The 14195-nt window shown below is 33.1% G+C and overlaps 2 protein-coding genes across 2 annotated transcripts in view; both read right to left on the bottom strand.

Annotated features, from left to right (window-relative positions):
* Positions 1 to 428: 428 nt before the first annotated feature.
* Positions 429 to 8802, bottom strand: LOC145687730 (uncharacterized). The gene is made up of 2 exons (XM_081761182.1): positions 7422 to 8802; positions 429 to 1438 (listed from the first exon to the last, which is right to left on the bottom strand). The coding sequence occupies exons 1-2, from the start codon at positions 8800 to 8802 to the stop codon at positions 1395 to 1397; spliced, it is 1425 nt and encodes a 474-aa protein (XP_081617308.1). The 3' UTR covers positions 429 to 1394.
* An 84-nt stretch (positions 8803 to 8886) lies between these two features.
* The window catches only part of LOC145687731 (uncharacterized), a 98572-nt gene continuing 93263 nt past the window's right edge, over positions 8887 to 14195 (bottom strand). Inside the window, exon 3 of the mRNA XM_081761183.1 lies at positions 8887 to 9892. Within this exon, the coding sequence (XP_081617309.1) occupies positions 8887 to 9885 (999 nt within the window). The 5' untranslated portion in view covers positions 9886 to 9892. The remainder of the gene's footprint in view (positions 9893 to 14195) is intronic.

Raw genomic sequence — 14195 nt, 5'->3', positions numbered from 1 at the left:
TATGCCACTTTTTGGCCATTTTCTGAATTTACTCCCGTAGTTGGTCCCACTGTGAACTACTTGCTGTCAAACGATGATACTCTTAGAGTAAAGAATTTCATAGATATTAGGCATAGTCAGATCTTGATATGTAAAATATAAAATAGATCTAGTGTGACCAACAACAGGAGCAAAGAAATCAGAACATGACCAAACAGTGATATATGACCAAAGAATGCCATTTCCTTTAAATGGCTTGTCATATATATATTAAGCCATTTAAAGGAAATGGCAATGTTTGGTCATAATTTCATAAGCCAAAAACAAGAATTAACAATTTATAAAAATAAAAAAAAATAAATATAGTATTAGTAATAGTACAGATCTGATACATTAACTACGAAATTTATACAACAATTATATTTTAGAAAAAAAAAAACATTCAGGTACTTGTATAATACTGTTATTTACATATTTATTTTCTTTTTAATAGATATCACATATTTAATAGTGTATATTCGTTTTAAAAATCACAGAATAATAGGCAGTGAAATATCAGTCTTTCTTAGCTTGACGTTTAGCAATTCTTTTTTACACATTCTCATGGCGTTGTTGTTGCATGAACAATCGTTAAGAAGATTCCAAGTATGTAACATTGTTCAATATATACATATATAATATCTGATAGAGTTTCTGTATGATACTGAAATACTGACATTACCTTGATTTTCCAATCTGAACCAAACACACTGAAAAATCCGTGAGGCATTCAACAAACATTAAAGTTAGTTTGTTTACAGAAAATATGACAATATTTTATACTATGTTTTGCTGAAGGACGGTTACTAAGCTTCAGTGCGATAAGGTTTTACTAGCAAATATCTTCGAAATCGTTAGGTACATCTACATCGGATCAACGAATAATAGAATATGATAAATGTTTCTTGAATCAATTCCTCGCTTTTCTTCTCTGTCTGGGAAACCTAACAATTCTAAAGGAACTCCTTCCGACTCGCAAGGAATTTTCATTAAACATCAATCGGGAAATAAATGAAAATTCTTTACGTTATTGTTGTAACAAAATAGTATGTAGTTTTCAAAATATCTGTGAAATTGACACTTCTTGGCAAACCTTAATGTTCATTATAATTCTACAACTAAGAGTCTCTTAGGAAAGTGCTCGTTACTATTCTCTTATTTCCAACTGAGGCGACAGGATAAAATAACTAGAAGACAAAAGCTTACAAAAAAAAAAAAAATCAAGAAATTCTATACAAATGAAAAATTACAAATTCTACAGTGTTACATTCTAACCTGTCTCCATCCGAGAATGTCTCTGGTAGAAATCTTTTACAGAACAATCTCGACCTGTCTAGCACTCAAGATAAGAAATAATCACAATATCTTACTTTTCTTTATTTTCTTTTCCGATAACGAGACTTCTTCCAACAAAATATATCTGAAAGTAGAAAAAATTAAAATAAAATAAAATTTAAAAAACTTAATATGCGTATTGTTACAATTCATTTCTATTTTTTATTTAAACATAATGAAAATTATAATACTATTTAAAAAAACGGAAAGTTTGACTAAAAAATATAAACTTTTTGAGTGTAAGCATTAAGTGATTATCGAAACAACTACTGCAACTACCTCAAATAGATGCTATGTCCTCACAAACGATTGTACTAAGATGACCAGACACAGCAAAAAACGGGATTATTTTTATAGAAAGGACATGTTGTGTCCGATTTTTAACAAGATTGTTCCTTTCTCCAAAAGGTAGTCTGGTGTCCTGATAAAAGTGCAATTTTTAAAATTTTATTTTATTTATTTATTTATTTTTATTTTCTTATTTTTTATTTACTTTTTTTTTAGTTCAGTTTTAGGTTCGTAGTTACGTAGTATAATATTTCGCGTTCTTAAATCCCATAGTTGAATCTTTGTTTGAAATGATTTCGAAATTTTGTCAAATAGTTTCAAATTTTTCAAACAGATGGGCCCGAGGTAAATTTCATATTTCTATATCGATAACCTTCCGTGGGTTGATAATCATAGATTATAAAGATTCAATATTTCCGGTTCCAGACTTCCTCAGTGGCCCGATTTTTATTTTCTAAGTCTGATCACCCTAGATTATACATTCCAGCAATGCGTTTTTGTAAATGATAATACGATTACAGAAATTATAATAATAAAGACAAGAGTACTAGACTGAATGAAAGAACCAATGAACAGTTGTCATATACCTGAGTACAGTGTTTAGAAAGAAAGAGGATGTAATTACTACAAGGGTAAAGAAAATTACCTTAATTATAATTAATCATAGTACCAGAATGCAACTATTCGATTTAGTAAAGTGTAATCTATTTAGACAGAAATAATATATTATGTTTCCCATTTAGACTAAAAGTAGTTTCTCTTTGTAAATATGTAAATAGTGGGACTATATTACACACAATGTATAGATTCTGGTTGCAAATTGAATACGAGTCATAAAAATTGATTTCTCATTTACTGCTTGAGAAATATATGTCATTTATTTTATTATTATTATTATTATTATTATTATTATTATTATTATTATTATTATTATTATTATTATTATTATTATTATTATTATTATTATTATTTTATTTTATTTTATTTTAATTATTATTTTAATTTCTCTTTGTTTTGCTTGTATTTTTCTTGTAACATTTTATTGTACATAATTGTATATATGACCATTATGGCTTTGGCTGTGGTCTCAATCATTTATAATAAATAAATAAATAAATAAATTATTATTTTAGTTTAACTTTCCGCGATTATGCACCGAGGCGGTGATGGTGAGATGGATGATAATAGTGCAATGACGAAAGTGGGAAGAAAAGGGAGAACCGGAGAAAACCCACGCACAAGGTGTTTGTCTACTACAAAGCTCACTTAGCGGATATCATTTATGGTGTCAATAGTTTTGTAGTTGGGTTATTCAGTTCTCGGAAATTGCCGTACTTTGTTCTTAGAGCAAATCAGATGACTTTAATAACCACTCAGTTATAGTAAACTAGTACATAAGAGAATATTTGAAGAAAAGAATCTAGCATGTGTGAACAAAGTTATTTTATACTTATACTATGCGTTTTGCGAGATTGGATTGAGAGGTTATGAATCTGTACTTCCTCTTTGGTACAGAAATACATAACATATGGCAAATATGAATGAGATTTCAATAACGTGAAATACAGAAGATTTGGCAAAAATGAAGAACTGTGTAAGTTACCCAGGAGTAGATGTGGACATTGACCACAACTTAGTCATGATGAAGACTGAGTTGAAATTTAAAAAACTGGGAGAAAGGGAAAAAATGAAATCTTTGAACTTAAGGGTCTTCACTACAGCGAAATTAAACTACCGCTAATTTTAGAGTTTTTCTGTAATATCTTCAAAACAAATAAAAGTGTTCGAAAAGCAGAAACGTAGTGAACTAGACTATACGATTTTACATGTGATACCATTATCATAACTCATCTATGTTCTTACGATTTGCAACTGTAGCTAGTTTTAGTGTTTTTTGCGGGTTCTGTAAATAGCGGTATACCAAAAGCAGATAGGTGAATTGTGATGAAGGTATCACATGCAAAATCGTATAGTCTAGTTCACTACGTTTCTGCTTCTCGAATATTTGTATTTGTTTTGAAGATATTACAGAAAAACTCTAAAATTAGCGGTAGTTTAATTTCGCTGTAGTGAAGACCCTTAACGTCCCACGATTATGCCCTTAACGCTAAAAGAGACGAATTATTTAGACAAGATGATTATGATTGAATAGCCGGTGGAATGAGAATGTGAGAAGAAACGGTAAACCCACGAATACGATGTTGTCCACGACAAATTTACTTGTCTAGGGAGCGAACCAGTGACCCCATGCCCCGGAGCACTAAGCCACCAGCAATTTTGGTAAATTATATTAAATTGATAAAAAGAACTCCTTCGTGGCTAAGAGGTTAGCGTACGCGCCTTTGGCGTGGCAGACCAGGGTTCGATTTCCGTCGGGAGCTCATGTGGTTTGGATTTCATGTTAATCAGTAGGTCCCGTCTCATATGGCCTCGCTGCTGAAAGGGGCGTTAAACTCAACATCAACAACAATAGATTGATAAAGAAATATGGACAATTTGAAATGAAAAGTTTTTAAATAAATATTGTCCATATAAATCAATTTTTAAAATGTTATATAATCTACATATTCAACAAATTGATTATTACATTAATTTTCTTCAGAGAGTAGTTTTCAGCCTAATAGCTAATGTACGAAATATTAAAACCAATAAGTTTATGGAAATATATTCGAAAAAATTCAGAAGGAATCATCAAGATTCAACTCTTTTTATACATTATAGAGCAAGATATTATCTACAATAGGCAAACAAGAATATTGAAATACTCAATGAAACGTAAACTTTTAATAGTGCAATATTCCGTAAATGAAAACGATTATTGTTAATGACTATGTATTGTTCCGTTATAGCTTCTAGCTAATGTGTTATGTAGAGTTTAGTTTCTTGTGTATTTCACATTATAAGTTGCAAAGTAAAAACTAATAAAAGGCATTAAAACTGTTTATGTTATTACAAAAAAGAAATATATATATATATATACATTTTCAAAATAAGAAAAACTATCAGGATTTTCTTTATATTATAAGATTAAATAAAATAAATAAGAGTATATTAACCTTTTCTTTTTTAAAGAAATCATTCATATTGCATTGTAGAATTGCTGATCAAATGTTTCTGTATGAAATATGAAGAAGAAAAAATTGCTTGGCTCGTTTATGAGAAAACCACCCGAAAAATCTCATTGTTAAGAGCAAATTATATATATTGTTAATTTTCTGCATGAGAAATCATATTCCATACTGTAGTTATTAATTAAGCGTTTGTATATAAAATATGAACTAAGCCTGAGCATTTTTTTAAATGTGTATTTATTTTTATTCATTTATTTATTTTCAAAATTGTCTAGAGAGAACTCACCCCAACAGTAAATTACCCTTGGTTGATTTTTCTCAGAAAAATGTATAGCATAACATAAGATTGTTAATGAAATATTGACGTGTGAAATATATAAGCAAAACCGCTAAGACCATTAAAAAAAAAATCAATTGTTTATTTTCGCCCTACAGTAAACCGCCCTTAGTTTAGAAAGTATGAATAAATTTCGGAAAACCCCGCTGGAAATCCGATAAGCTTAAAATTTCATATGCGTAGGTTGAATGGTATAGCATCTAGGTGAGTGTATATAAATTTAGACGAATGAACGTACAGGCAGACACTCAAAACTCACGTTCGTCGTTTAGGGGTTGTGAAACGTATAATTTTTATTATTATTATTATTATTATTATTATTATTATTATTATTATTATTATTATTATTATTATTATTATTATTATTATTATTATTATTATTATTATTATTATGATAACTATACTTTCTCCTCCCCTATCATCGCTCGAAAGTAAAAATAATAACTTTCTATTCAATCTACAACAGTCGATGGCCAAATATTTATATCTTCTCCTGTGCCGCTTGTTATTTTATGAGTATATTAGAATTTTAGAATAACTGTTTCTGAAATTTGTAGCACAGATTTTAAGGGAACAACAGTTCTGGCAATAGGTAAGTCTTAAAATATTAATATATTTCTAGATACTTGAGAAAATTGAAGTCGATAATCATTGTTTGGGATTATTTGTGTATTTAACAGTGTGTGTGCCTTTAGCTGGCAACAGTGTTCAAGTTGCTTAACGCTTTTCTATTGTTTGGTGAAGAGTGTGTGAGTGTGGCAGCAAGAAAATGCAGTTTTGGTGGACCGTATATTATGGTCGAAGATCATACAATACAGCACAAACAATAAGCCATCCTATCAAAATCATTTACAACTAAGGACCTTGTGAACATGTTTATTCTTGTGTATTATTATTGTGTGCAAACTGAAGTTGTAATCATTAAATACAGTGAATTTATATTGGGTTGCATTCATGTGGTGTACGAATCAAGCCTTACAGTCCACTAGTATGAACATTGTTTTTAGCATTGTCATTGTACTTGAGTGAAGTTACAAATATATACATTCATATTGTACAGTCATTTTTTATTTTGAATGGAAATTTATCTATTCATTTCTTTAAATTGCCAAGTAACTTGTATTTTAACTATACTTTGCAATAATCACTAAATCCTAAAATAAAAGAATATTAGAAACCTAAAATAGCTAATACAGAATGCTAACAAAAGTTTATGAAATGTATTATTTTAATATAGGCTCTAAAAGCAACGAAGAAACATTTTGCAACGAAGCTTATTATATTTTTTTTTAACGGAATATATTTGAAACAAATCTAAAACAAAGAAGGAAATAAATGACAGGAGAAATAATAGCCTACATGGATTGCTTAATTGATTGATTTGGAGTTTAGCTTCACGCTCAACCCCGAGGCTATATGAGACGTGGACCTATAGCTTAAAGTGGAACCTGAATCGCATGAGCTTCCACTGGGAATCGAACCCGGGTCTCCAGCATGCTAACTATATTGACACGAGAGAGCTTTAACTTATATGGAGGTATCAGGAGCTAATTAAGCTTTGGTTTTATTTGTAACTCGATATAGCTTTTGATCTTTTAAAGTATATATAGTAATTTTACACGTTTTGCAATATCACAAAGTCAGTATGAAGGTCTGGATACTAGGGTAGTTTTCTTTCTTTCTTTCTGATTGTCTTTCTTTCTTTTCTTCTCTCTCTCTCTCTCTCTCTCTCTCTCTCCCTCCATCCCTCTAAGCGAAATTAGAAAAGTGGAAAACTAGAGAGCTGGAGTAATTAATTTGGTACTAGCATTAGGCATACCATGAATAAAAGAATCGAGTAATAATGGCTACATTACCTATATACTTGTGTATGTCAATTAATATTATTTCGGGTATCTGATATATTACAGCCAGAATAGATGTTTGTCAACCTCAAAGTCTAATATAGATTGCACTCCATTTTCAGAAACAGACAATATAATTTAAAATTTTCCCATCAATATAATCAAGAAAACCAAAAACGAAGAAAACGAACAAACTACTTTGCAATAGTACGCTTATTAGAATTGAAAGCTCTGTGTAGAGCGGACATTGACCTGAACCTCTGCAGCCTAATAGCAGGGACGTCATTTAGGGAGGGCAGGAGGGGGAAATTGTCCCCCCCCCCCAAGAGTTTGAGGAATGCATATACTTTAGTCTATGCATACTAATATACTAGTACAAAACGTGAAATTCTTATGTCGGTGGTGCTCTTGCCCCCCCCCCCCCCAAGCATAGTCTGAAATGACGCCCCTGCCTAATAGCACTCTGAATAACGTTTCCCTTTTATTAACCCTAATATTCTTGCAGCCAGAAACATACAAGACACTTACCTGAAAGTCTTTTAAAGTTTGCAGGCCATCTGGAGCGTTCCTCTATCTCATGCTTTGACTTTTCCTTTCTCCCTTTCCTTTTGACCTTTCCTGATGTATCCTTGTCTGAATTATCATCGCTGTCCTTGCTACCTGACAGAGAACTATAAGGAAACTCGTTGCCCGGCTTTACGTTAAGAGAGCGAATAGACTCAATCGTGTCGGTCAAACCACTCATTGGAGAAGTGTTGCAGTGTTTTGCAAAGTCTTTTCCTGAATAATTACTTGTAGCTTGTATCTGAGTGGGTGATGTTGAGAATTGACGGGACACTTGCTTAAGTTGGATTGAATAATCTTTTGTTTCGGTAGTTTCCTTCTTTTGCTCCGGTTGTGGCAAGTAGGTGTGTGCAGGAATCAGTTGAGCAGCAGCAGTTTCAGGAGTATGGTTTGTCTGATTCCCTGCGTTCTCTGATGTATTCCTAATTATTGGGCGAACAGATATTGGAAAAACAGTTTCTTTTGGGCGTTGATTTTGTACTATTCTATGTGTTGGCATTTGCTCTGTTGCATGGCAACCTTGTGCTTGCTGATTCCTGCTAGCTACATGGTAAGCCACAACTAAATCAGTTCTTTCTGGTATCTTACTATATACCATTACTGGTACAGATTTTTGTTTTGTTGTGTGTTCTAGTACTTGTTCTAGCTCTCTTTTTCTCTCTGTAGTAATGCAAGCTGTAGATGTTCCTGATAAAGGAGAATCATTTAACGCATTCGTGTACCGGTTGTTGTTTACTGCAGGCTGTTGCGGTAATGACAAACATGTGGAGCTTGAAGGTTTCCGGATGTTTGGAAATGCAGCAGAAATGTTACCTCCATATACTGGCTCATTCAAACAACTATTATTTTGTGAGCAATCTCTAAATTGAACACTTTCAGCAACAAATTTTTCTATTTTTCGATTAGAATTCACTTCTGTTCCGCTGTTGTCCTTATCTAGAACATGTAACTTTGGTAATTGAGGTTCTTCAATTCTTTCTGTTATACGACAGTATGCTCTTTCCACTCGTTCAGCTTGTTGTTGATGTGTGATGATCGGTTTGTTTTTGACAACTTCATCCTCCTCGAAAGTACTTGGATTGTGTGAAACGTGCCATATTAATTCACCCTCTTCCTCTGAATCTGACTGCGCTGAACATTCTTCCTGAACTGTAAGTTCCAATTCTATTTCAGGTGGGCCGGGTACAACATCCTTTAACCAATTCTTGATGTATCTATATTTCTCAGCTGTTAAATATAGGGTACCATATTCTTCATTGAATGCCTCATCTTCATTCTCCTCCCATGGAGTGCAATCTTTTTCGGTAATACTAATCAATTGTCTCATTAAATTTCTGCCTTCCATTAGACTTAACAATCTATTGAAATTTTCTGAGTATTTGCAGTCAGAATCCCTCGCACAAGAACGGTCGAGGAGGAGTTCCTCTAGTCATAAATCACGGGAAGACTTTCCAGTAATAGCTCCGGAATCTTGGAATTGTACTCCTGCTTCATCATAAGTGCCAGCGCGCAGGTGTTGGACAGTAGAATAATTAGTTTTCCTTTCTGCACACAATTTAGAAATAATGGTGCTTGCTCCAACAGTATCCATAATTACAGGAGGACAATTGTTGTTGTTGGTGGTGGTGGTGCTATTTCCAGGCACATTTGATGGTTGAGCGTTGACATGAATATTCTGTCCTGATCCACTAGTATTATTCTTTTTCTCTATCTCATAATTACGAGAAAAGGGAGAAGTAGCACGCGCTGGAACTTGCTGGTCATCTGTAGTAAAATGATGTGCTTTGTTGAATATATTACTTGCATGTAGAAAAGAAGTATCTGCATTCATAGGTAATTGACGATTGCACATTATAGCACGGCGTTCGTAGAAATCTGCCAGCCAACGAACATGTGATTTACCAGTATCCTCTGTCTTGTATTCCTCAGAAGAGCATTGGTAAGAAGCAGCTTTATGCTCTGGGATTTGATTTCGATTTTCTTCATTAACATAAAAGGATGGATTGTCGTTTCTAAGTTTGGAAACAGAAATAAACAGTTGTGTACCATAATGTTTCCCTGAGTCATTGGAAAGGTTGGTGCTTACTACTTTACATAAAGATTTAGAAGCAGCTGTAGCTGCTGTATCTTCATTTATGATAATTCCCTGAGAGGCCTTTGTATTCTCCTCAGTTGTGCTCAAGGCCACGTCTAACTCCATAGGTTTAGAATCAACAATCTTACCAAACGTCATGCTTTGCTTTCCTTCAGTAAAAGATCTTGTGGGATACGACCTTTCGCCTGTGTATCCTTCTGAACTCAATGGTTTGGATGTTCTCAGCACTTGGTATCCTGCATTCAGTGCTGGTAAGCCAATGATAGTTCTTGGTGGTTTATCACTAAGCTGTGGCGTTTGCTTCGTATTCGACTTCAACGGTTCCTGCGCCATGATCGTTCTGAAACGAAACAAAATTAACATCCTTTCAGTCAGAATTAAATATTACATACACAAATGCAGTATTATCTGCACTAAGTTTCCTATTCTTACACATTTATTGAGTTATTTGAATACTACATAATAATATAAAAAAAATAAATAGAAAGTCATGTACTGTACATAGTTACTAGATATATATCAGTTGTAGAACATATGTTTTACAACATATTGAAATACGACAACTAATTCTCGTACGTGCAGTAAGCCTTCTTCCTACATAAGTGAAAGTACCCCTACATAAATATATTTTCTAAATTTGTTTAAAAAGTTTCTTGTCAATGTATTCTAACAACGGTAGCAACATTTTTAGAATATTATTTAAGAAAAGGTCCCCCCAAGCATGTAAATTATGTTTGCTGTGTCTAGCAGGTGATTCTACTTTTGTAACATTTTGTGATAATTAAGTACGGTACCGAATCTAATTTTCGGTATTTATACCATATCATCGTTTGTATTCGCAATAGCGGTTGTTGTACAGAGCAAAATTACTAACACTGCACAATATATCTATTACACTGCTCCACGATCCCTAACAGACACAATTTCCAGCTTAATACTTGTCTTGGAAAGAATGAAGGCATTCAATTATGCAAAAGAGTGCATTCTATACTCTGTTTCTACTCATTCATTGTTCAGTTTCTGGAAAGGAAAGAAAGAAATCAATATGTATCTGGGACAATTGAGATTCAACGTGGAGGAAAGGTAAGACAGGAACCACTCTGTTTATGGTATCAGCACAGTTGTATGCTGTTTCACGCAATGAAAAAGCAATGGTAATATTTTTTTTCTTTATATATAAATTTTTTGTACTAAATTATTTAATTTATTTATTGAAGGATGAATGCAAGAATATATGTGAGTCTCCTTCCTACTAAAATGATAGACACATTTTTTTTCTTTTTTAGTACAAGGGTAGGCTTACTGCATGTCAATCTTTTTCTTCCCTTCTTGTAGTATCTTAATAATCTTAGCTGCTACTTATTAATTTTCTTACGATATTTGGGGGCTAATTTAAGCGACTTACTGAAGTGATTCTTCACTGTATCAAGTGAAGTATAGTAACATTTTTATAAAGCAATTGTAGATTGTAAATGAAATCCGTGCTGTCAAAAATGGAAAAATTCGGTTTAATGTCGTAATGTGGGCTATGTGCCAAACGCTGCTCAGTTAAAATTGGGTTTTCTAGTATTCACTGTGGAAGTAGTTCAAATAATCATCAGAAGAATGCGCGTGAGCCTATGTGTCAGCAGTTCTGAAGTAAAATCTGAGCTTTTTACTCAACATTTTCATTTTGGTACTTAACATGGATTTTATAATCAGTCTACAATTGTCTAGTTCAAAACATGATAGTTTATATTTCCCTTTTTAACAAACAAATAAGTGTGCCTGTGTGCAGGTACATAGAAAGAAAGTAAGAAGACTGATGAATAGATTTTCAGAGTTAGCTTTACTTTCTTTCTTTCTTTTTTTTCTTTTTTCTTTTTTTTCTTTTTTTTTTACCTACTGATTATTTTGTTTCAGTGTCTATTGCTATTTAAGTATCTTAAAAAACTTCAGTTTGTATACATAATCAAATTTTACCTCTTTATTATTTTGTGAGTGTTTGAGCTATCTAAATTGTTTATCATCAGAACCATCAAGAAGTTTAAAGTAGGGATTTTATCAAGATTTCTATAAGCAAACGTAGAAAGCATAAGATTGAATATCCAAACTACATCGAGGCACTTCCGAGGTTTTTTTTTTTTTTTTTTTTTTAAATGGAGGGATACCCTTTTCATCACTGAGGTTATAGATTAATTCTGCTACCAAAACTGGAATCCGAACTACTTCTAGGATTTTATCTGAGGCTTAGTATCCTCACTGAGAATCAAACCCGAGACAACCACTTGGAGACACGAGAAATATTATTTTCTTGCTACATGAAAAGAAGATCGAGAAAACGTAGAGGCAGGCTACAAAGCCGGCGGAAAGACGAGGTGAGACGTGCAACTGCACGAGGCGCCAAATATTAGGAGATTGTAGGAGGCGCCGAATTGAATATTACGAATAAGTTCGCATAATTATAGATTCTACTTGCAAACGATAGGTTGAAAATTAAATAATTCTTATTCAAATTACGTGACATTTTTTTTATTACTATTTGGTGTTAGGTTTCAACCAATCTGGTTTTGTTGTTTTTAAGCCCGTCATTACTATTCTTTCGCTCTTAATAAATCCACAAGACAAATTGTTGTCGTCACAGCCTGGAGCAGTACAATTACATTCAGTTCAACGCAGCACTGTCGGACCAATAAGTTAGTTTCTCAACCCATGTTGTAGTTGATGTTCGAGGAGTTCAAGTAGTGCAGGAGTGCTATTCATTATACCGGCCTGCAGTCCATGGGATCTATAGTTGGCTAGACCTTCCAGTTCATCACAAAGTCACACTATAAGACGATTCCCAAGAAGGACGATGAGCTGTTGATGTCTGATTCCAGTTTCAACGGAGTAAGGTCCCCAAACGACAGCAACCAACCGCAATAACTTACAACACCTGGATCCAAAACCTATCAGCGATCTTCACTTAATTGACGACACAAATGCGTCACAGCGTAAGAAGTGAGATGCTTTCCCAAGAATTCAATCCAGCAACTCAACTTGCAATACCAGGCCCAACCAGTTAGTTAGTGTTTCGTTAATGTGAAATTAAGTAGCGGTGCCTGCCCAGTTTCAAAGTCTGCGGTCTACTGGATCATTCATGTAAGTAAGTAAAACGACAGATTCATGTTCTCTAAAGCTTCGTACTTGAGGAAAATGAAAGTCAAGAACTCTATTAAATTTCCGCACACATAGCCTTGCAATGGCATATATAATCAATTTTTGATTGAGTTCTGAATTTAGGCTTCAGCCAACAAAACTTAAATCCTATCAGTCTAGCCTGACCATTCAGCTAAGCGAGCAGATTGTTTAAATAATTAAATCTATTATTAACTTTAATAATTTCCTGATCTCCCAATTTCATTGTCTCATCAATTCATTATCATCCATTTTTGTAATAAAACTTAAAAAATCCAACTTCTTATATTTCATTCCAATACAAAAACGTCTTTCTGATGCGCCGTATTTGAGTGTTAAATAATAGTATTTTAGAGATAATTTTACCCAAGTAACAGGTAGATGCTACTAATAGTACTACTAACAAAATTATACTCTAACGTAATTTCATACAATATTATAGAACTTATAATTTATTACAATGTCTTATTATAAGGCTTGTTATAATAGAAAGCAGGGCATTTGTGTGAGTTGAGCCGCCCAGATGGAAATCCCTGGCGTCCCGTCTAAACTGACGGTTGGACGTAACCCCTCACTCGTATTAGCGAGTTTTTTTTAGTATATACCTCCTTTCACTACGCAGTAGAAGAGTACTTGAAATCATGTGTTCTAAAAAGTAAATGGGGCCCAACCTGTAAATGTTTTATAATTTTTGAAATTTATTTAACAAGAGGTCCTTGTAGTTTGCTGTTTTTATTTTTTTTTTATTATTATTATTTTTTTTTTCAAACCTCGGCACATTCTCGACTCACGTGATGGCTTTGCAATCGTGGTTTAAACTTCCAAACCGATTACCGTCAGATAAAACAGTTGATTGTGAATACCAACTACTTATTCGTAATGAAACTTTGCGTTGGAGGGAAATTCTCAAACAATTACTCTATATAATTAAATTTCTCGCTTCCCAAAACCTAGCTTTTTGTGGTAAAATGATATTATTTACTCAAGAAACAATGGTATTTTTGTCAGACTTATTGAGTGTATTGCAGTTTGATATTATGGCTGGGCATTTACGACGAATTACAAGTAAAGAGATATACGTGCAAATGAGTGAGTACATTCAAAACGAAGTGATTGAACTGCTTAGGTCAAAAATAAAAGACAGAATTCTGACTGAATTAATGAAGGCCACACATTATTCCATAATATTAGATTTCGCACCAGATGTAAGTCGTACAGAGCAAATGGCATTAATTGTTCGTTTCGTAAGAGTAGAACAAAAAAAAAAAAAAAAAAAAAAAAAGGAACTGTCTATTTAGGAATATTTTGTAGATTTTTTGTGCATAAATGATCTTCCGGAGAGTAATTAACTATCGTTATTTTAGAAAAATAGAAGAATTGAAAACATGTGTGGCCATGGATATGATAACGGTGCTAATATTAATTAAAAACATGTAAGTGTTCAGAAAGGAATATCAAACGTGAATAGTAGAGATTTTTTCGTCCTA

This window comes from Thermobia domestica, chromosome 6 (genome assembly GCF_964235325.1).
Source record: "Thermobia domestica chromosome 6, izTheDome1.hap1.1, whole genome shotgun sequence".
NCBI classification, from domain to species: domain Eukaryota; kingdom Metazoa; phylum Arthropoda; class Insecta; order Zygentoma; family Lepismatidae; genus Thermobia; species Thermobia domestica.
This window is presented reverse-complemented; position numbering and strand designations above follow the sequence as displayed.

Excerpts from the sequence above, each read along its gene's own strand:
- LOC145687730 (XM_081761182.1), bottom strand. The coding sequence starts at position 8,802 with ATGGAAGGCAGAAATTTAATGAGACAATTGATTAGTATTACCGAAAAA. Across the intron at positions 1,439-7,421 it reads AAACTTTAAAAGACTTTCAG|ATATATTTTGTTGGAAGAAG; the intron begins GTAAGTGTCTTG and ends TTCTACTTTCAG.